This window comes from Wolffia australiana, chromosome 6 (genome assembly GCF_029677425.1).
Source record: "Wolffia australiana isolate 7733 chromosome 6, ASM2967742v1".
Lineage (NCBI taxonomy): Eukaryota > Viridiplantae > Streptophyta > Magnoliopsida > Alismatales > Araceae > Wolffia > Wolffia australiana.
The window spans coordinates 5975484-5999420 of NC_135840.1; the positions used below are offsets into that span (position 1 = coordinate 5975484).

The 23937-nt window shown below is 49.4% G+C and overlaps 1 protein-coding gene across 3 annotated transcripts in view; it reads right to left on the reverse strand.

Annotated features, from left to right (window-relative positions):
- The window catches only part of SUVH4 (histone-lysine N-methyltransferase, H3 lysine-9 specific SUVH4-like protein), a 91068-nt gene that overhangs the window by 39897 nt on the left and 27234 nt on the right, over positions 1-23937 (reverse strand). For all 3 annotated transcript variants that reach the window (XM_078576733.1, XM_078576734.1, XM_078576732.1), the window contains exon 5: positions 12368-12436. In XM_078576733.1, coding sequence (XP_078432859.1) covers positions 12368-12436 — 69 coding nt within the window. The remainder of the gene's footprint in view (positions 1-12367; positions 12437-23937) is intronic.

A 23937-nucleotide genomic window follows, 5' to 3' on the forward strand; every position in this document is an offset into this window, starting at 1 on the left:
GCTGCCAAACACTCCTGCTCATTCTACAAAAAAGGACGGCGTAACCGGTGAGTGTGGTGTGGTAAGGGTGCACAAATGTTGAACCTGGCTCACAAGGTAGACGCCCTTTCTCAAAGGAGGTCAAGGAGGCAATTAAAGGACTCAATGGCGAAGGGGCGCCAGGCCCAAATGGTTTGCCAATATTCTTTTACAAAAAGTTTTGGGATTTGGTGAGACCGAATGAGATGGCCACGCTTGAAGAATTTCGCCAAGGGACAGGCAGTATGGAGAGAGTCAACCAGGCATACCTTTTTCTCCTTCCAAAGATACAAGGCGCATATAAAATCGAAGATTTCAGACCAATCTCGCTATCCAACTCCATCTATCTAATTATTGCAAAGGTCTTGGCGAACAGGCTGAGAGTAGTGATCAGAGAGCTTGTCAGACCCTCCCAATCAGTATTCATACCGGGCCGCTTACTAGTGGATAATGCAGTCGCACTGGGAGAGATAGTAGCTTCATGGAAAAGGCACCGGACCAAGGGGTTCATGTGGAAAGTTAACTTCGCCAAAGCATATGACACACTAGATTGGCGTTTCCTTTGGGCATCAATGAAGAGAAAGGGCTTCCCGAAGGAATGGATCACATAGGTAAAGAGATGCATAACTTCACACTCATTCTCAGTGTTGGTGAATGGGAGAACAAAAGGAGGGCATATACAACTGCAAAAGGGTGTAAGGCAAGGTTACCCCCTTGCCCCCTTACTTTTCGTCCTAGCAGCAGACGCACTCGCCACTTGCACCAACCTAGCAAGCTCTCACGGTCTCTTAAAGAGATATTAGACAACAAGCCACCCAGAGGGTATTCTCCTTCTGCAATACTCAGTGGAGGCGAAAAACTTGGCACCTTACTAGATCTATTTGCAGACTTCTCTGGCCTACAAATCAATCGGGCTAAATCAGGTTTTGTGAGTAGCAGCCTCTCTCAGGAGAAGGCGTCACAATGGGCAGAGTCACTCGATACACCACTTGGAAGCCTACCTATGAGATACTTGGGCCTGCCACTGACCGCACGAAGGATGACTAAGGTAGATTGGCAGCCGATGGTAGAGAAGGTCGAGAGAGGACTAGAAGGCTGGCAAGCCAGGGTGCTGTCTAGAGGAGGTCGACTAATGCTAGTGAGGTCGGTCATGTCATCATGTCCCATTTTCCACCTCTTGGTGTTACAGATGCCAGTAGGAATCGGTCAGAGGCTCGAAGGCGTGATGCGTCATTTCTTGTGGAAAGGCGCTGGGCTTAACGATGATCGAGGGCTGGTGCTGGTGGCATGGGATATCGTCTACAGACCTACCAAACAAGGGAGGCCTGGGTGTTCTCCACCTAAAACGCATGAACACAGCACTACAAACAAAGTGGGTGACATGCCTTATGCACCCTCGGGAAGACCTAGCCATCCAAATTTTGGGCGACAACTATGGTCGGAGTTTAAACTGGGATGAGAAAGCAACCCCAGGCAAAGGAATGTTGCCTTTGTGGCAGGGCCTTTGACAGATTTTCCCCCAAATTAAAGACTTTTTCACTGCCCGACTTGGTGATGGCTCCCTATTTCGCTTCTAGAGACCCATGGTCTTCAGACGGTCCTTTAATGTGCTGGCCAGATGCCCCAATGCCACAGTGGCAGAATGTTGGGGCAACATATGGAATCCAACGGTAGAAGGTGCTCTCTCAGATCAAAAGGTGGCAGACTTCTTAGGCATGCGACAAGCTTCTCAGTGCCGGCCAAGACGTGGCGAACAAGACGGATGGACTTGGACAGACATTCCCTTTTCTGTTCGGAAGGCCTACATGAAGCTGTGCCAAGGAACGGAGGATCAATCAACAATCCAAGCATGTCGTGCCATTTGGCTCCTCAAGATTCCATAAAAGGTTAAGATCTTTTGTTGGCTCTTACTACGCAAGAGGCTGGTGACACACGTCTTCCATCAGAGGATGTATCCTAATACCTCTGCGACGTGCACTATATGCACAAATGGTGATGAAGACTTCAGCCATTTATTCTTTGAGAGCGCACTCACCTGTTCAATCTGGGCTACCCAAGTGCACTCGGCGCCGAATGTGGCGTCAGAGGAGGTTTTTTGGGAGTTCATAAGGCAAGGGGGCCTACGAGGAGGGATGAGGGAGGTCAAGGGTTGACAGTGCTCTGGGTGATATGGTTACACCGAAATGAGGTAGTATTTGGGGGGGCAAGGTGTCAAAGGACAGGCTAGCCCACGAGGTCGAGGGCATCATGCCATTCTGGTTTGCTAGAGGGGTAATCAGTTAAGAGAGAGGTTGGCCAGGTGGTGAGGAGAGTTTTAACTATCTCCACATGTAACTCCGGGTGGTTACTGCTTTGTCGGGTGACCACCTTAAATCACTTCTCAAAAAAAAATCTCTGGCGGAGCATGAGGAAGTTGTTGACCAAGGACAGAATCAAAGATTGGCTGGTAAGCTGATATATCTAACTCACACTTGCCCAAACATCGCTTATGCCATGGGCATGCCAAGTCGATATATGAATTATCCAAAAGTGAATCATATGCAAGCTGCCAATTGCGTACTTCGCTATCTTAAGGGTACTATTAGTCTTGGTCTTCAATTCAAGCGTAATGGTGGTCTCCAATTGGACGTCTATACTACTGCCGATTATGTTGGTTCTCATGATGATCGTCGCTCAACGACGGGTAACTGTACTTTTCTTGGTGGCAATATTATTACATGGCGCAGTAAGAAACAATCCGTTATCTCTCGATCCAGTGCTGAAGCAGAGTTTCATGCCCTGGCAGAAGGTCTCTGCGAGGCATTATGGCTCACCAATCTTCTTGCAGAACTAAAGTATCGTGTCATCAACCTACACAATTATTTTGTGATAATAAGTCAGCTATCAGCATCGCCCATGATCCAATGCAACACGACCGCACTAAACATGTTGAAGTTGATCGTCATTTCATAAAAGAGAAGCTGGAGTCGGGACATTTTGGCATATCCTACACCCTGTCTGCCCATCGATGAGCTGATATTTTCACCAAAGGACTGTCTACCCCATGTTTTCAAGAATTGTGCGGCAAACTGGTAATCAATAACATCCACTCACCAGTTTGAGGGGGAGTGTTAAATACTCTAAATATTTCTTATTTTTTGTTTTCTCTCTCGATATTTTCTTTTCTCTTTTTCTATCTCTTCTGTTGTTCCCTCTATATGCACCTTCTTGAAGAAAACCCTAAGATGAGGTGTTTTGTTTTCTTCTACACTTTCCCTCTCCTTGGAGCTTTCTCTCTCCTTGAAGCTTCCTCTCCTCTAAGGATTCTTCAAAAACAAATGTGAATGGCAAGGTGGCTGTCCAGTTTGTCTATGTAGATGACATTTTTGTCAGTGACAACGATGAGGAAGAAATTTTTATTCTTGGTCAGAAACTTTCCCAAATCTTTGACATAAAATCTCTGAGCTTGCTACATTACTTTCTGGGAATTGAAATTGCTTATTCCCCCAGCGGCATTTTTGTTTCTCAGAGAAAATATATACTTGATATTTTGAAAGAAATGGGTATGAGCGACTGTAAACCATCATAGGTACCCATAGATGCAAATTTGAAACTTGGGTTGTGTGAAGACGCGCCCTTAGTTGATCGTGGTCAGTATCAGAGGTTTATTGGTAAACTTATATATCTTCAACATTCCAGACTGGATATCGCATTTGCAGTGGGACTGTTAAGCCAGTTTATGCATCATACCAGAGACCCTCAAATGCAGGCTGCAGTTAAGGTACTTTCATATTTGAAGGGTAATGCTGGACATGATTTGGTGTTTCAAAGAGGTGCACTACTAGTACTGGAAGCTTATACTGATGCAGATTATGGTGGATCTATCTTGGATCGTCGGTCAACGACTGTTATTGCACATTTTTGGGAGGAAGTCTAATCACTTGGCAAAGCAAGAAGCAAAAGGTGGTATCACGATCAAGTGCTGAAGCAGAATTTAAAGCAGTTGCTAAGGGAATCTTTGAAATTCTGTAGATCAGAGGTATTCTGCAGGATCTCAAAATATCCCAAGAAAGTCTCACGGTATTATCTTGTGACAGTAAATCGGCTATTGATATTGCTCACAACCCAGTCCAGCATGACAGAACTAAGCATGTCAAAAAGACAGACACTTTATTTGTAAGAAGATCAATGCCAAAGTGATCCAAATGAAATATATTCAGTCAGCTCATCAGGTGGCTGACCTACTTACCAAAGGAGATACCCATGGAGTATTCCATCAGCTGAATTCCAAGCTGGGAATGCAAAACATCTACCTACCAGCTTGAGGGGGGTGTCAGCTAGAATATTCTTATTTCTTGTTTTTTCTTTACCACTTTCTAATTTTTGTCATTTCCTATTCTCTCTCTCTCTTTTAGTTATTTCAATTTTCAGACTAATGGGCCTTGTTATTGGCCCAATTTGTGTATTTATGACCTGGTATTTAAACAAAGATCGTTCAATACCAGTCTCGCCTCCCTTAGGGTTTCTGTGAAAATTTGTCCAGGGATATCTATCTCCATTGGAGAACAACATTAGACCCTTATAAACAGACTACCTATGATCGGGTTTGCACCAAAAGGGGTGCATCCCAGTTTTCACTGTTGAGATGCCAAAAAGACATGTCTGCCAAATGGAATATTTTTATCTTGCTATATGTGTGATGAGTTACATAAATGTCCTTATAGTTTCAGAGATTGGCAAGAGTTGAAACTTAAAATGTCTAAACAATTGGTCTCTTCAAAAAATATGCATATCAATTATTATTCAGGTAGAGATATCGTTCAGAAACTGGTCAGATAAAGGCACTAATTTGGTAGACTTCACCACATGTATTCCCTATGAGTTTGTGGAAGAAATATGTCCACATCTCTTAAGCCAAAAGTGAGGGCAGAAGTGAAGTGCTACAGGCCTTGATGCTTCAAAGATATTTACGAGTGCACAAGTTTGCAACATCTAGCGCAAGCATCCTAGATCTCTTAGAAGCTCAAGATCAACAATTCCAGAGGGAAGTTAGCATTAATCCCGAGCCTCCGACAATAAATCCAGGAGCAGATTGTTCCCTTCGAAATCTCTTACACTGTCTGCTTCAGTGTGGGAAGAAAATCAACCAGCGCCATCTCTTGATTTCTCAGAAATCACCACTCTGAGTGGAATTTCGGAAATTGAAAACAAAGCCTCCTATTTCCCTCAACTAGGGAACTTTTATCAGCTGTTTTCCCATTTTTTTCTGGTTGGCCCTACTAATTCTTCAGTAGAAAGCCTACCATTCCTTGTTGGTCATTTCATTGGGACTTGCTCCTCTCATGATTTCTTCTGGGGCCATTTTCTCTAGGTTCATCCTTACTGTGCAATTTCCTAAAGTTGGCAATGAAGTTTTTCAGTAACCTGCTTTAGGGGAAACAAGGAGTGTTTTCTTAATTTCTTATGTAGCATCTATCCTAGAGAGTTTGCCTATTTAAGGCAACAACCGTTGGCTTATAGGTTTGCGCATTTTGACCCAAGATGTATTTCAGGACAGTTTGGATTTGCATCCCCACTGCCTGCACTTCTCTCGTCTTCTCTTCCAAAGAGACACAGATAAGGGCTAGATTGACATTAATGGGATTTTTAAATAAAAATTATATTATATACTGACTAGAAAAGCAGAGCTTTTCTCTATAACTGTACACTGAAATGAGCTCTGTTCATTTCTTAGTATATTACAATTAACGCGCTAACGCACTTATTTATGTTATACTTACACACGCATGCATATGCGTGCAGGAAGATCTCAGCAGGATAACTTATGTCTCAGGACCATTAAATTGTGACCAAAAGAACTATATTTAAAAAAAAAAATAAAGTAGGGCAGACCACCCGGAAACCAGTGGTCCACCTGTTCCATTAAAAAAAAATGCGAACAGTATGTACACAACATATACAGACATGGCCACGTAAGGCTTTCCCTCTACCCACCCAACCCCCAAAAAGATATTAAAATCGCAACGTCCGAAATGACGTTGTCTACCGATGCCGTCCCTCCTTTAAACACCAAATCATATCGATGCATCCATATCGCCCAAAGTGCTGCCAGTATTCTCCCCCAGTCCGCTCTGCTCCGGTTTCTACCCGTCATGCATGAAGCCCAAAACTCGGTGTCGGAAGAAATATTCACCCGGGGAACCTGCTGCGATGCCCGTACTCCCTGGCAAATGGACATGTGAAAAAAAGGTGTGAGCAGTCTTCCTTATCCCCGCCACACGGAGGGCACGAGACGGGCTCCGTCGGTGACCATCGCCTGCGGTATACCCGTGTGACCAGTCTTCGTCTCCTCAGCAGCCACCCTAACAGTCGCATCTTTAGGGGGAGTTTTTGCTTCATTATGATACGGCGTGTAGTACCGGTAGAGATGTCATCCCTCACTTCCAATTTGATTTTCAAATACGCCTCTTTTACTGAGAAAAGCGGCCCCCGCCATACCCACCCGTCCCGGGAAGCTCCCGAGGGGCTGAGAGGTAGGATGATCTCATGCATCCCCAACATCTCCACGAAACGATCCTCCGACAAAGTCCCAGGAAGCTAGGGACCCACGCCTCTTCCCAATACTCGCTGACGGCAATATTAGGGTTCCTTGCCAGTGCAAAGATTCTCGGAAACTGCATCTTCAGGAAGCCATGCTTTGTCCAATTATCGGTCCAAAACCGGAACCCTCTCCCGTCCACCAACTGGGGGTCAAAGAAATCCCGAATGTGAGGAATGGTTTGCCTCAGACTACGCCAAAAAGGGGATTCCCCACTCCTGTGCGCCCACCCCCTCTCCCAATTCAACGGCGGATCGTATATGTCACTTAATACCTTGAAGGTCAAACCCTCCGTCGATGACACCAGCTGTTCAACCCATTTAGCGAGCAATGCCAGGTTCAGGGATTTCAAGTGGAGAATACCCAGTCCTCCCTGTTTCACGGGTCTACAGACCACATCCCAGACGACCAGGGGTATCCCTCCTCTACCCCCTTCTCCCTTCCCGCCCCAAAATAAATGTCTCATTAACCCTTCAAGTCGATTGGCCACTCCTATCGGCACCTTAAACATCAACAGGTAGAAGACAGGGATAGGGGAGAGCACCGATCTCAACAGTACCAGGCGACCCCCTCGTGAGAGTATCTTGCTTTGCCAGCCCTCCAACCGCCGCTCCACCTTATCGATCACTGGTTGCCATTCTGCGGCTAAGATCCGTCTCCCCGTGAGAGGGAGCCCCAAATACCTCATCGTAAGTGATCCTCGCAGTGTACCTAGCGCCCGGGCGCATAGATTCTCCTCATTGGAGGATAAGCCGAACCCCACGAATGCTGACTTTTCCCAGTTGAGGCTTAGTCCCGAAAAATCCGCGAACAGCTCCAGCAGTGACGATACGGTGTGAGCTTCTTTCACCGAACCTTCCATAAAGAATGTTGTGTCATCTGCATACTGGAGCAATGTAATGCCCCCCGGATAACTCGCCATGTGAAAGCCTCGTAAAAGGCCTCGCTCGCACGCCTTAAGGGTACAACTAGCCAGTGTGTCTACCGCCTGGACGAACAACAGTGGTGCTAAAGGGCAACCCTGCCTGACTCCTCTCTGTGGGTGGATCCACCCTCCTTCCGCCCGGCCATTGACCAAGACCGAGAAAGAGTGGGATGTAACGCACCGTCACACCCAGGTCACCCACATCTTGGGGGATCCCCTCTTCCTCATGACGGCCCATAGGAATTTCCAATCGAGCGAGTCATAAGCTTTTGCGAAGTCCACCTTCCAAATAAATCCCTTTGTCCCCTCTTTTTTCCATGCTGATACGATCTCCCCCGCCACCACTGCGCTCTCCTGCAGCTGCCTACCCGAATGAAGGCCGATTGGAACGGACCGATTAGATCCCCAATTATCACCCTCAAACGGTTACCCATTACCTTGGCAATGATGAGATAGATAGAATTCGACAAAGCAATGGGTCTAAAATCCCCCACGTTCACTGCCCCTATGCACTTGGGCAGTAGAAATAAGTAGGACCTGTTAAGTCTGTCCAGGCCAAAATTGCCCCTCTGGAATTCACCCAAGGCATCCATCACGTCAGGTCGCTGAAGAAGAAGACGGGGAAGCCGTCAGGGCCTGGCGCTCCTTCTCCATTCAATCCCTTGATCGCCGCCCTCACTTCCTCCGCACTAAAAGACCTCACTAGCTCATCTTGTTGTGCATTTGGCAACCGGGATACCCCTCAACCCTCCCTTCGGCACTGGTTGTGGGGTCCTCGCTTGGTTACCATTTGGAAGTGTCCTGCTAGTGCTTCTCCAACCGCCTGGGCCCCAACGAACTCTTGATCCCTCACTTTCACTTTGTAGATGTGATTTGACCGCCGCCTTCCATTCGCCACCATATGGAAGAACCGAGTGTTGGCATCTCCCTCCTTCAGCCCCGTCTGCCGCGATCTTTGCCTCCAATCCATCTCATGCTTCTTATCTTCCTCCTCCACCACCTCTCGACAGTTTTCCTTTCCTTGGCTTCGTCGTCTAGCAGGCATCTTGTGTCCTCAATGGCGTCAAGATGCTGGACCCTCGATAAAGCCTCATCCCATCGTCGGTGTCTTCCCTCTCGAATCTGTCTCTTCACCCCGATGAGGTATTGACGCAGGCCCGCCAGCTTGGTGGCCAGCCTCATCGTGGCTGAACCTGGTGAAGAGTGACCCGTCCACCAGGTGTTCACCTTATCTCTGAAGCCCCTCTCGCGTAGCCACGATCTGTCCAATTTGAAGTAGGTGGGTCTAGCCTGCCCAACGTTGTCTTGCCAGATAATTGGTGCATGATCAGATAGGGAGTGCTCGTACATCTGCTAAGGTGTGTGCCTCCAACAAGTCAACCGAACACAAGAATCGGTCCAAACGAGAGCGCGTGGCAGGACCTCTCGTACTCCTCCATGTGAAGTTGCAATTCATCGGACCCATCTCTTGCAGGCCCGCCCCCGAGATGAAAGCCCAAAATGCCTCTGAACCCGGGTCTTGCTCTCAAAAGCCATTCGGTCTATCGCTCGACTCCAGAGTGACGTTAAAATGCCCACCAAACAGCATTGGAGTCCCCTGAAAGAGGGAGGTGACTACCTCCAATTCCTCCCACAATTCGTGGCGTCGGGCTGCTAGAACCGGACCATATAACAAGGCCACCATGCATTGACCTCCGTCGCTCCTCCTCCTTAGTTTAACAGCCGCGATGTGTTGTCCTGTCCACGACCCCTCCTTAGCAAAAGTCGTAGTGTTCCATGCCACTAATAAGCCCCCCAATCTGCCCGTGCCATTAACAGCCACAACACCCTCAAGAGAACCCCTTCCCACCGAATTCCACACCTTAGTATTGCATCTCTCCAACATCGTCTCTTGTAGGCACACCACATCCGCTCCCCACTGTCGCAAATTGCTTCCCACAACTCCCCCTCTCCCTTCGTCCCGAAGTCCGTGAATATTCCACGATAGACACTTCATTGATGCTCCGATGAAAGCCCTCCCTGCACCCTCGTCGGGGTTACTCCCACCTCCTCCGCCACCTCAGCCATCGTCGGTTGTGTGTCATGGGCCTCCTCTGGCGCCGCGTCCTGTGTGTGGCTAGAGGACGCTACAGCCGCTTTCCCTTTGTTTCGCGGGAACCTTGGTGCGGTCCCACGTGGCTGTCGACGGCTTCCATCTTCTTAGGTCGTTCGTCGGCAATTAGGCGTATTTGCCCGTTGTGCCCGGATACCACCCAGGTTTTCTTACCGTCCGCCTCCGTCAACGCTAACTTCCCCCTCCGGTAGACCACTCCCTTAAAACGGCGCAGATCATCATTGGTTATCTGCCTCGCCCTTTTCCTTCCTAGACTTTGATCTTCGAGATCTTCTTGGCCTTCTTCCTCCCTGGTCGAGGGTGGCCGGATGGCCGCTGTCGTGTCCTCCCCTGGGACCCGGGCCCCACTCGCCCCTTCTTGTACGGCGTTCTCCATGGAAGCATCGTCCTCCAGTACCCTCGTGGAGGAAACACCCTTCTCCTCAACCGCCTCCTGGCAGGCAGCCGATCCCCTGAACACTCCTGGTGAGGCCGGAGGGGTCTTGGGTCCTATTCTTGCTTTGAATGCCCGTGAGTATCCACGGACCCAGACTGAGTCACGTATCGCCTCCCCATCTATCACCTCAACATCCAGAAGCACCACATTTGGATCCCCGGATTCCAGGCCCATCGAGATAACGTTCTTTAACCGACCGAAGGAAGCGACTAGCCTTGTCAATGTCGCCTCTCGACGGTGCACCAATGGGACCCCGCGCACCTCCACGACTATTCCCATCTTCTTGATTCCTTCCGCCCCGTCGGTCAAAAGTACTCGACGCCACCTCACCTCCGACTCCTCGGTGACCCGCTGCTGCCATCCGCATAACGCGGTATGCGCAGCCCTCGGGACCCCTCGTAGAAGCAGAGTGTGTGCGTCTAGCCTTTGCAACTCCGCCACGTCCAAGTAAGGGGCTTGCGGCCATAAGCCAACGCGGACACTCTTGATCGTTGGGATGACCCCGAACACATCGCCCACCACACATTTATGGAGGATGTTGGAAGCCTCCTCTCTTTCCGTCTCAGTTTGGGTCATTTGGCGACCCGGGCTTCGGGTCGACAATCTCCTTTGCTCTTGGGGACCCCTACCTTCATCTCCCCCTTGAGTGCATTCATATTGACGATGACCGGTCTTTCTGCATCGGCGGCAGACCACCGGGTCCCGGCAGAAACGCACGTGGTGGCCTGACCCTAAGCGCCGGAAGCATATATTCCCCTCCCCGGGTGGTCTCCGATTGACGAGGTTCTGCTGACCCTGCCGCGCCCAACGGGACTTCACCTCCACCCATCCTTCAGTCTCACCCCCCACCTCACTCTTGTCTTTTTGCTCGTCCGGTGACGATCCTTGCCGGCTTGCGCCGGGCTGGCCTCTGTCTACTAACGAGGCCTCATGATCTGCCCCGGTCCTGGTTGACTGTTCGATGAGGTGGTGTTCTTCTTCCGGCGTCCCCCTCTGCTCTCCTTCTTGCGGTGTGGGGCCCCCGCTCGTTTGTCCCTTAGTGATGCCGTCATCTCCCCCATCCCGGTGTTTTGGCCTGCCCCCAAGAAGCTCGTGCAGGGGCCTCTTACCTCGCTCCTCCTCCCTTCTCAACATCCAAGGGTCAATGTGCGCTCCCCCGACCCCGCGGGGTGGAATTGGGTCCGGGACTGTTGTGTTCTGCCGGGATTTAGTTGGGAGACTCTCTTGCATTATGCGCGGTGGGACCCTCTTCACCATCTCGTTCCATGCGGTTGAATTTGGGACCCTCTCACAGTATGTGTGAGGGGGCCCTCCATGATGCCCACGGTACCGGTCATCCTGCACTGGCTTCGAACGGTCACCTTGGCTGTCGGGAATTCTACTCGAGGATTCCCAGACACCATGGCGCTGTCCCGCCAAACGTCCGTCCCTGCCCGGATATAGGCTTCGATACCTTGCTCCATGGAGGTCACGGTTGGTCTGTCCATAGATGTCCGTAATAGGCCGCCCGACTGGAAGGCGAGGGGGTTGGTGGACGACGCCCTCCAAGGAGACGCGACACCCTCCAATGGGGCGCAGAGGCCGTGGATTTCCTAAGTGGTAGCCGATTTTGCCAGAGAGCGCGTATGACCAGCCCCCCGTGAAATCGCGTCGGAGACCCCCCTCAACACGCGTCGGAAATCACAGGTTGTCGCGGTCGTCATCTGGGGCATAGGAATTTCCCTCTCCATCGCGGTCATAGGTCACGCCTTTTCCACGCACATATCTTCCGCCCCGGCTATTCCAGTCGCCATCGCTCCGATCCTGGGCAGAAATTAGGTTTCCGCGTCGCCACTGATGCCACCTGCCCTCGCGACTTTGAAAGCGCATGGAAGCGACTCCTCGGTCATTCCCATCGCCTCTCTCTCGTCTTCCGCCTCATCGACTCCAAACTCTGTCTCTCCATTCTTCGACGGAGTCTAGGAGTCCATCTCGCAGCTGACGCTCGCGACGCTGTGTGTGCGAGAAATCGCCGCCTCGATCCGCGAGCCTCATCCTCCAGTCCCCCGTCCTGGTTGACTGTGTCCAAAAGAACTATAATATTGATAAACCCAAAATGATGGGTCTTAAAGCCAGTAGAGACAATCTAGTTCACTAATTTATCGACCAAAACTTTTCACAATTTGATACGGACGTTATTTTCCAGGACCAACAATAAAAAGAATACTGCTAGCTATTGCAAACATAAGTTGAGAGAGCAAATATCAAACTTGAATGAATCTCAAGCAGACAATGAAAAAAACAAGCATCCAGGCTGACCTTTGAGATTGCCTTAAGATCTGGCCGTTTTGAGCCACGTTTTATGATAAGGTTTGCCTTCTGGTCAACCTACATGAGTTGAAAGAAAATGAAACAAAAGGCTCACTCTCAAAGCCAAGCAGAAAGCATCTCATACTTTACCGTATAAATGACTGAAATTTAAAAAAAAACACTATAGGGTGAAACTTATTTGAAGCTAGTCCATAGTCTATATCAAATTTATTTGAAACTCCCCAATAATTTACCTCAATTTTTTTTGAAACTTTTTTTTTTGAAATAAGGACAGGGGAGATCATACAAAGTCGGTGACCTTCCCAGAATTTTTTGAAACTTGTCCATGGGACAATGAAAAAAACAAGTTCAGGTATTGCAACAAATTTAGTGCAGTAGATGAATTCAAATACAAAGACATAAAAGAATAAAGTCCTTCTATTAATAAGGTACCCAACAATTTTAAAATGATTACATAGTCATACTAATATGCAAAAATAAATCACCCTAAGTTGAACATTCACGTCATATTTTACAATCACAGGTACTGACGCTATATTGTTCCTTCAGGATAAAAAGCTGTAGCATATCAGAGACATAATTCAAGACGGAAGATATCCCAGGAAGGTGGTTAATCACGACCAACTAGTTCAGCTCAGGCTTGACCAGCCAAACTGGCCTGGGACCAAGAACACAACCTGTCGGTCATATCCCAAAAAGGGGCATACCTACCTATATAAGAGGAGTTTTTGGAAAGGTTATTGGCCAACATCTGCAGTGAGCAAAGCTGCTTTCAGGGGCCAAAGTATGAGACCTGTTAGTGAGATAGTCAGCCTTATGGGCTAATGGGCCCTATTCTATAAGCCCATTAGCCCTCTTATCATTCTCTCCCTCCTAGGGTATATGTATACCCAGCCATGTACTCTATTGAGTTATGTCATTATCTTCTTCCTTCCTCTCTTGACATGGTATCAGAGCTCCAGAGCTCTTCCATCTAGGGTTTGACATCACCCTCTCGCTGTCTAGCGAACCCGGAGCGTGACCGACGGATCAGCCACAGCGCGAGCTGTAGCCAGCCCGCGGAGCTTCCGGAGAACCAGCCGCAGCCGCAGCCCTAGCCGGAACCGCAGCCGCAGCCGAGTGCCAGCCACAGCCGCGCGCCAGCCACAGCCGCAACCGCGCACAGCCGCAGCCGCGCACAGCCGCAGCCGCACACAGCCGCAGCCGCGCACAGCCGCAGCCGCGCACAGCCGCAGCCGCACACAGCCGCAGCCGCGCGCCAGCCGAAGTTGCGCGCAGCCGCAGCCAGCTGCCTCAGCCGCCGCCGAAGCAGCAGCAGAAGCCGCAGCAGCCGCCGAAGCATCCGCCGCCGCCGCAGCCGCAGCACGGGCCGCAACCTCAGTCACAACAGCCGTCTCCGTAGAGACCACGGCTCTGATGTCGGAGGAACTTTACTCCACGGGCCAGACGCATCAACCGGCCGTCCCAGATGATGGCTTCACCGATGCAGACTTTCAACGAGAACCCTTGTCACACAAGGTTACTCATTCTCTGCCGGCGGTTCCCGACACGACGTGTCTCCAGGGCCCGAATTTGTTACAGTGGCGTCACTTTGTCGAGACTACTCTCAAGGCTCGCCAACTGTTCAAGCATTGCACACAAGCCCCGCTTCCATCGACCCATCCACACTATGCGGCGTGGGAAGCCGAGGAACACTTCGTCCTTGGATGGCTCTACACGACCTCCCTGGCACCCTCGTTCCGTGAAAGGTTCCCTCGCTGCGCCACCGTGAAGGGTTTTTGGGACCAGGCCAACAAATTTTGCGGCCGCGAAGGGGACAACTGGCGCCTCTTTATGCTCGTTGCTAAAGCCAGCAACTTTCGCCAAGGCGCACTGTCCATCTCGGACTATGCGCTGGAACACAAGAAGCTGTGGGACGAGGTGGACTACTACTTGCCGACGGATGATCCGACGTGCAAGTCATTCCAGAACACTCTTCGCCTACGCCTCTTGGGGTTTCTTTATGGCCTAAACAAGGAGTATGACGACACTCGGCGCCGTGCCCTCCATCGCAAGGAAGGCCTTCCTTCCATTGATGACTTGGTGAAGGAACTCCAGGAAGAGGAGAGTCATTTTCATGTCATTGGCACTCTCTCCTCAGAGGCAGCTCGTGACTCGACTGCCCTCCTCGCCCAGCCTCCCTCGCCCGCTCCTGCTCCCCCCGCGGAGGCGGCCCCCTCCGGGCTGATTTGCTCCTACTGCAACAAGTTTGGACATCTCCGCAAGTGGTGCAAGAAGCGTCAGTACGACAACCGGAAAAAGAAGGAGGCTACCGAAGGGAAAGCTATGGTTGCCTCCTCTACCTCTTCTACCAGCCCGGCGACTATTGAGCAGCTCCAAGCCGACTTGGCCCGTCTCCGTGACCAAGTGGCTACTATGCAGACTCAGACTCAGTCGACGGCACATTTTGGCGGATTTGGTGCGTTCTCTCTCCCTCAGTCTGAACAGTGGTATTGTGGTACGGCTTCTTACTCGCCTCTCGTATCGGATACAAGCTGGGTTCTTGATTCGGGGGCAACCGAACACATGACCCCGTTCAATGACCGGTTTGTATCCTACGAAAGGCATAGTGGGGACCGTACAGTTCTTACAGCCGGTGGTGGACGGTTGCGTGTTGCTGGAATTGGGGCAGTGTTTGTAGACGGCCTCGGAGTGGTCAGCAATGTTCTTCATGTCCCCTCCCTGCGAGCTATACTTATGTCTCCTCAGCGTTTGGTTGACAGTTTGTCCTGTTCTTTTCACCTCCAGCCTGACGGGATGTTTCTATCTGACAAGGTGGGTCGGACTACACCGATTAAGCGGGAGAACGGGTTGCTGTTGTTGGACGATGGGGGGCGCTCTCGGTGCTTCCTGCTTAACCGCCAACTCCGACCGGCGGATGTGCAGCGTATGGGACGTCTCCAGTTGGCTCACCAACGGCTGGGTCACCCGCCATTTTCAGTTTTACAGCGTCTCTTTCCTTCGATGTGTACTGGATTGGACCTTCAGACTATCGTGTGTGATGCCTGTCAATTGGCGAAGCACCGTCGTTCATCTTTCTCTCCGTCCACCTCGCACTCCTCCACTCCATTATTTCGCATCCATAGTGATGTTTGGGGACCCGCCCCGCAGGCTAGCCTAAAGGGTCACCGATACTTTCAGATCTTTGTTGACGAGGCCACCCACTACACATGGGTCTACTTGTTGACCGCCAAATCTGAGGTTGCTCCGACGATCCGTCACTTCTGCACCATGGTTCGTACTAAGTTTTTTTGGCCGAGGTATTCAGCGCTTCCGCTCCGATAACGCCCGAGACTTCGTCAACACCGAGCTGGCCACGTACTTTGCTGACCATGGGATTCTCCACGAGTCCTCTTGTGTGGCCGCCCCGGAACAAAACGGTATGGCAGAACGTCGGATCGGGTATGTCACGTCGACCGCCCGTACCCTTCTACTGAACTATTCTGTTCCGTGGGCGTATTGGGGCGAGACGGTCTTAACGAGTACCCATCTCGTTAACCGTCTCCCCTCCCAGCCCCTCGGGTTTGTCAGCCCACTGGATCGTCTCTCCACGGCGTTCCCCCATCTCTCACTGCGGACTGGACTCCTCCCTCGCATCTTCAGGTGCACGGCGTACGTCCATGATACGGCTCCCACTCGCACGAAGCTCGATGCTCGAGCTCTCCGGTGCGTCTTTGTCGGGTACGCTTCTCTCCAGAAAGGTTACCGTTGCTACCACCCTCCGTCTCGGAGATTTTTCATCTCGGCAAACGTCACCTTTGCCGAGCATGAGTCTTACTTCGGTGATTCTACCTCGCCACGCCTTCCGCTGGTTGAGGCGTCTTCGACTCCTTCCTTGGAACCCTTTCCATTTGTGGGACCCATTCCTCCACCGCCGCCCCCAGCCACCTTCTCTCCCTTGCCTCCTACCGTCTCACCTCCCGGTGCACCGTATCCTCCCCCTAGTGCACCTCCTAACCCCGGGAAGTCCATCTCTCACCCCGGGGAGCTACCTCCTACTCTTGGTGCACCGTATCCTTCTCTTAGTGCCCCACCTTCCCCCGGGGAGCCTCCCCCTACCCCCGGGGAGCTATCTTCTTCTCCCTCCTCTGCTTCCGCTCCTCCGTCGGACGATGCGTCACCCTCGTCTACTGATGATGATGCTCAGTTGGGATGGCCTATCACATTTCGGAAAGGGGTTCGTCAGTGCGCTCGCACACCTCTCTACCCCTTATCTCACTATCTCTCTTTTGATCGGCTAAGCCCTTCCTACCGGTCCTTTCTTTCTCACATCGAGTCGCATCCCCTCCCTCGTCGCCTATCCGATGCTCTTGCTTCTCCTCATTGGAAAGCGGCGATGGATGAGGAGATGCAGTCCTTGCTCAAGAACCACACTTGGGAAGTCGTCCCACTTCCTCCTGGCAAGAGGGCAGTGGATTGCAAGTGGATTCATGCCAAGAAGCATCATGCTGATGGTACTCTCGAGCGCCTCAAGTCTCGACTTGTGGCTCGGGGGTTTACTCAGTCGTATGGCGTGGACTACTTCGAGACCTTCTCTCCTGTGGCGAAGATGGAAACAGTCCGTCTCCTCTTGGCTCTTGCGGCTCATTCCGACTGGCCGATACGACAGTTCGATGTGAAGAATGCTTTTCTCCATGGTGACTTGACGGAGGAGGTGTACATGCAGCCACCTCCCGGGTATACCCTTGGCCCCCCGGGCACCGTTTGCCGGCTGCGGAAGTCTCTCTATGGACTGAAACAGTCACCGCGGATGTGGTTCAGTCGGTTCTCTTCGGTCATGAAGACCGAGGGCTACACTCAGAGCAATGGGGATGCCTCCCTATTCTTCCGTCACAGTTCCGCGGGTGTCTCCATCTTGGCCGTGTACGTCGACGACATCCTCATCACGGGGTCCGATTCTGCAGAGGCCGCCTCAGCTCTGGCGTTGGCCAAGGAGTTCAAAATCAAGGCCCTCGGCTTCTTCGCTACTTCCTCGGCCTTGAGGTGGCCTACTCGGGGATCTTTGTGTCACAGCAGAAGTATGCCGTTGACCTACTGGCCTTGACCGGAATGACTGAGTGTGCACCGGTTACTACTCCCATCGACCCTAACGTCAAGTTGGGTAAGGGGGAGGACTCAGTACCGGTGAACGCATATCAGTACCAGCAGGTGGTGGGGAAACTCCTGTACTTGACCCACACCCGCCCCGACATCAGTTTCGCCGTCAACCTCCTCAGTCAGTTCATGCACTCTCCGCGGGAGATCCATCGTCAGGTGGCCAACCGGGTACTTGCGTACCTAAAGGGCTGCCCCGGGAAGGGCTTGTTCTTTCCTCGGTGTATGGAGCGGACCGTGAAGGTGTACACTGATGCGGACTTTGCCGGCTCAGTTGTGGACTGTCGTTCCACCACAGGGTACTGCACTTTTGTCTTCGGCAGTCTTGTCAGTTTGAAGAGCAGCAAGCAGGACAAAGTGTCTCGCTCCAGTGCTGAAGCCGAATACCGGGCACTTGCCGATGGGGCCTCTGAAGGCCAGTGGATATACGGAATTCTCCATGACCTTCGTGTGGAGTATTCCGGCCAATCCACTTCTACTGCGACAACAAGTCGGCCATCGCCTTGGCAAAGAACCCTGGCCAACAGGGACGGATCAAGCATATGGAACTCCACCGCTACTTCTTCAAGGAGCGCGTGGACGAGGGCATCTTTGACTTGGAATTTGTTCCATCCGCTGATCAAGCTGCTGATGTCCTTACCAAATGACTATCTCGACCTCTCCTGCAACGTGCAGTGTCCAAGCTTGGCATGGATGACATCCATACTTCGCTTGCGGGGGGGTGTTAGTGAGATAGTCAGCCTTATGGGCTAATGGGCCCTATTCTATAAGCCCATTAGCCCTCTTATCATTCTCTCCCTCCTAGGGTATATGTATACCCAGCCATGTACTCTATTGAGTTATGTCATTATCTTCTTCCTTCCTCTCTTGACAAGACCAGTTACAAGGAAGCAGGATATGGAAGGATTGTTTGCAGAATGGAAACCATACCACATTGCTTCTGATGGAAAGATAGCCATTCATCTGGTGACACAAGCTTTTGGGTAAAGCATTGTCGTCAAGATAATAGTTGGAGATGAGATCTGGCCAACGTACTCTGTCATTGTGTTTACCTTACCATAGGTACTCAGATACATTGGTATTCAGATGTGAAGATGAAACCTAGTATTACTTAGTTCCCACTTGATAGAGCAGTGTCAGGTACAAAACAAAAAAGGGGGAACTTCAACAGCTAATATAGTCTACAGACAGAAGAAGTTTGGAATTACGTAAGACCAGAAAATTGTGAAGTGGATGACGGCCAGGAAAAGTGGCTGTTTGAAGTTAATAGCTGGGGGAAAGGTGAAGAGCAGCACGAAGAAGACGGTCCAAATGCTGACTCCTAGTTTGCGAGCACCAGACATGGAGATACCCTCAACAGAGATGGCCCCAGGACGGTGAAGATAAATGAAGGTGGGGAAGATCCCCTACTAAGCCACCAAGTAGAGAGGTTGTTCTGAGGCTGGGATTGCAATGGACCCAGGAGGGGGCAGGGGGAACAAACGCTCAATCATGAAGCGTATTTCACGGAATGTTTGCGGGCACCGAGATGAGCGAAGAAGAGGGGTGATAAGAAATCATCTGAAAGAATGGGAAGCCAGAGTAGTATGCCTGCAAGAAACTACGCTGAAATCTTGTGAAGCAAGGTGTGGAACACATTGGGCCAAGGATTTCTTGAGAGATTCTTGGTGGTCAATGCAGTTGCAAATTCTGGTGCTGTAGTGGTAGCTTGGAACGATATGGTATTTTCTAAAGAGGATAACTGGTCAGGCCAAGCGATGGCAGAAGTCAAGCTGAGAAGGATAAGTGATATTTTGAGATGGTAATAGAATTAGTGTATACCTCAGCAAATTCCACTAGGAGTGCATAGGTGAGCTGGCTTCCAGGGATCTCCAATGCTGTTCAGGGCGATTTCAATGTGACTCTAGAGGCGAGGGATAGGCCCAATGACAGGGGAGGGCTAGACCATGACTCGACAGATTTTTGGTCATTCATAGCCAATGCAGAATTACAAAAAATGGGGCCAATGGACTGCGTGTACAAGTGGAGGAGCATGCGGGAGGCGAGATGAAATCTAGACTGGACAGCTTTCTATGTTCAGTCTACATGGCAGAAAAGTTCCCAAACACAGACATGAGATCACTACCAAGACCATTATCAGATCATACTCCTATCATGTGGGCAACAAATGAGACATTAAGGCGATTCACATATTTTACGATGGATAAATCATGGTTCTATGAAGTCAATTTCAGGGATGAGATAGTGCAAGCATGGATTGCACAATACAGAGCGCACAACACAGCAGGGTTGAAAATCGAGACGATGGTCTAGTAAAACATTTGATGGGGTATTGGAAACGGGTTAGGGAAATCCAGAGGAAGAAGAGGAATGAAGCTCTAGCCACAATAAAACAACTGTATGAGTTGGAAGACATCAGAACTCTAGAGGGAGAAGAACGCTGAGGTTGACAAGGGGTGGTGGCAGAGGAAGACAAGAAATTAGAGATGGACTGGAGTCAACTCTCAAGACAATTATGGTTTTGTGTAGTTGACACGAATACGAGATCCTTCCATCTGGCGGAAAATGGCAGGAGACGTAAAAATAAAATATTGAAAATAAAGGTGTGGGACATCGAGAACACATTGGATCACAAGCGGTGGGACAGGTAATTGCAGACCACTTCCGATCCTTCTCCAAAAAGGGGGAACAGAACCGGTGGACGTGGTGCGATAGGGGGCAGAAATGGTGAGCCTGAACATTTTTAGAATTGATCCATCCATTTTTTAGAAGAGGAGGTTAAGGCGGTAATTGGATCCTTGATAGGATCCTAAACCTATCTAAGGGTAGTTTTGTCAGTTAGCCCACAGGGGCATTTTAGACATTTGCTCTTGTATATTTCCCTTTAAATAGGGATGCCCTCCCTTCAGGAGGGCAGGCAAGAAAATAGAAGAAAGAAGTTCTTGTCTCCCCTCTCCTCCCCTACCTCCCTCTCTGGGTTTCCCTCACTCTCTCCCTCCACGATCCCCGTCCCCGCGATCGTCTTCCCCCGACCATTCCCGTTTCTCCTCTCTACCCCGGGAACTTCTGCCCCCCCTCGTCTTCTACCCTCCTTCCGATACGAGCCTAGATCAAGGATCGTATCAGGCGGCAATCAGGGGGCTGAATGGGGAGGGAGCTCCAGGTCCAGATGGCATCCCGGTATTCTTTTACAGCGAATGCTGGAATCTGGTTGGACCGGATGTGATGGCCACGCTTGAAGAATTTAGACAACGATGACGGAATATGGAGAAGATAAATAGATCAAATCTGTTCCTTTGGCCGAAATGTCAAGGAGTGGACAGAATTGAAGACTTCAGACCCACTTCACTATCAAACTATATCTATTTGATTATTACCGATGTGTCGGAAAATAGGCTGAGGCCCAAGATAGGAGAGCTTGTTGGATCCGCAGTCAGCTCATTCCTGGTACACTCTTGGTGGACAGCGCAGTAACAACAGGAGAAATACTAGCAGCATGGAAGAGGAATGGTACTTAAGGGTTTATGTGGAAGGTCAATTTTGCCAAGATTTACAACTCATTAGATTGGGATTTTATATGGGACTCTATGAAAAGGAGGGGTTTCCCTAAGGAATGGATCATTTGGGTGCATCACAATGCACTCCTACACGGTGCTGATAAAATGGACAACCAGAAGGACGTCGAATGCAGCCACAAAGAGGGGTGCAACAATGATGCCCATTAGCACCAATATTGTTTGTCCTGGCAGTGGATGCATTCACATTCTGTACCAATAAGGTGTGTTCACAAGGATTGTTGCGAGGCTACCAATTGTCTGACCACCAAAATGGGATTCCACTGCTCCAATGTGCTGATGACAACACCTTCTTCATCGAAGGTTCAGTGAGGGAAGCAAGAAATCTATCTATCATAATTGATCTATTCGCAGATTTCTCAGGACTACAAATCAACCAGAGAAAATTAACCTTTTTATGCAACGGCCTATCTCCAAAAGATGAGACACAGTGCGCAGAGATACTGAGAACACCGATCGGGAGACTCCCATTGAGATATTTGGGCCTACCACTGGCAAAAGGGAGGATGGCAAGAGCAGATTGAAAACTGGTCATTGATAAGGCGGAAAGACGACTAGAGGGGTAGCAAGCTAAGGTGTTCTCCGGAGGAGTTCTGTTGGTGTTGTTGCGATCAGTACTCTCATCCATTCCGACATTCTACCTCTCATTATTCAAGATGTCAGCGGGAGTCATGTAGAGATTAGAAGGCATGATGAGACATTTTCTATGGAGAGGATCTGGGAAGGAACAAAGCAAGCGATTTGATATGGTGGCTTAGGACAAGGTATGCCGTCCCACCAAAGTCAGAGGTCAAGGGGTTTTGCACATGCATAGTATGAACATGTCATTATTATCTAAATGGGTGGAGAGAATTATGAATCCACCCAGTGATCTTGCTATCAAATTACTGAGAGCCATCCATGGCAAGGGACTTAATGGGGACAGAAAGGCAGATCCATATCATTGGGCATTATCGTTTTGGCAAGGGCTAAGATAGATCTATCCATGAGTACAAGGATTCTTTTCAACCAAGTTAGGCGGGGGGCGACGTTTGAATATTAGAGGGATGCCTAGTCGGCACAAGGCATCTTGAGTGAGATGTTCCCTCGTCTGTAGATGCTCACACAGAATCAAAATGCCCATGTGCCGGACTGTTGGAATGGGGCGTGGACACTGATCATAAAGGGTGCCTTATCTGACCAGCGGGTGTTTGAATTCATGGACATACAACAATCCCTAATCCATTTAAGACCGAACAAAAGAACAAGATGGTAGCATAGAGGAAAATGGCTCCTTCTTGGTCCAAAAGGCCTAAGCAAGGATCTGGGAGAGGCAAGAGGACGACAGGTCGCGATTCCGGGCATGCAGATTCATAAGACGACAAAGAGTCCTGCTGAAGGTGAGAATCTTTGGGTGGTTGCTAGCACAAAGAAGACTAATGGCAAGAGTCCTTTGCAAAAAGCTATATTCGGACACGTCATCACAATGCCTGCTATGCCCTAATGGGGAAGAAGACTGCAATCATCTCTTCTTTGAGTGCTCATTTGCTCGCGCGATTTGGGCTAGCCAGTATTATCAAGGGTGAAACTGACATCTGAAGAGACTTTTGGGACTCAGTCCAGAATTGCATCAGAGGCAGAGGAAATGAAGAAGGTGACCAATAATTGGCAGTATTGTGGGCCATCTGGTCGCATCGAAACGAGGTGTTGTTCATGGGAAGAATGGCCTCTACAGATGAAGCCATACATGAAACGGAGGATTAAAGGCCACATGACTTTAGCGGGCGACCGACAGAGAGGGGAGGATTTGAATATGATCGAATTGATGGTGAAGGGACTGTAAGGTCCTGATGGGGGATTCAACAATTCATCGGGTGTTCACCCGTTTTATATTTAAAAAAAAACTTAGTTCATACTTGATTTTCCTAAATTTTCCTATGCCATGGATATGCTCAGGGCCAAGAAGATATTTGATAACATATCTATGTCTGGACATAAACTCCATAAAAAAAAACCATGAAGAAAAACTTAAGGACTAGCTAGCCAGACGATATCCATGGCACAGAAAAATTTGGGAAAATGATTCCACTAAGATATAACAGAGTAATTCACTTTACAAGCCTACTTTACCTACAAACCAACAGTAGAATATTTAAAACATGTCTTGGGACCGCATGACACCATTAGGAAACTATGTGGTCGCGATGATGAAAACGAAGACATAAAGAAAGATAGTGAATTATTTCTTTATTTACCACCTGAGCGTTTTGAAAAAATAGAAGATGGAATGAATATGAAAGAATAAACAGTTAAATGGCATATCCAAATTAAAAACCTATAGAAATAGTCAATTAACAGGAAAATCTAATCAGAATGAAAAACCAATGAAGAAATTTTATTTATTGTCCCTTAGTTTAAAACTGTACATCCAACTTTTGATGTGCTCAGAACATGCATAGGATGGCTAAAATAACGTAGGAGGACATTTGGATTTCACAATATCAGAGAGAGCAAAAGTGCACCATTGTTACCGTAGATGAATAATATTGGCTTGGATTTTCAAGGTGAACACAGAAGACATATCAGAGAGAGAATACGAGAGAGGGAGAGAAATATGCGGGCTGAAACCCATATAGTAAATATATAATAAAATTTTCAATAGAATTCTCAGGTTGGGTGTCACACATTCCCAAAACGAGCAATTTCATACACTAAAGCAACATGCAGCAGAAAAAATAAGTTTCTGTCCAACTGGCGGTTTTTTCTTTTTGAAAATACTCCAACTGGCGGTTAATGTGATATCTATTTCTGAAAGGAGATCGAACTAGAGAAAACCAACCAAAAACCTGGTATAGATAAAAGAAGATTACT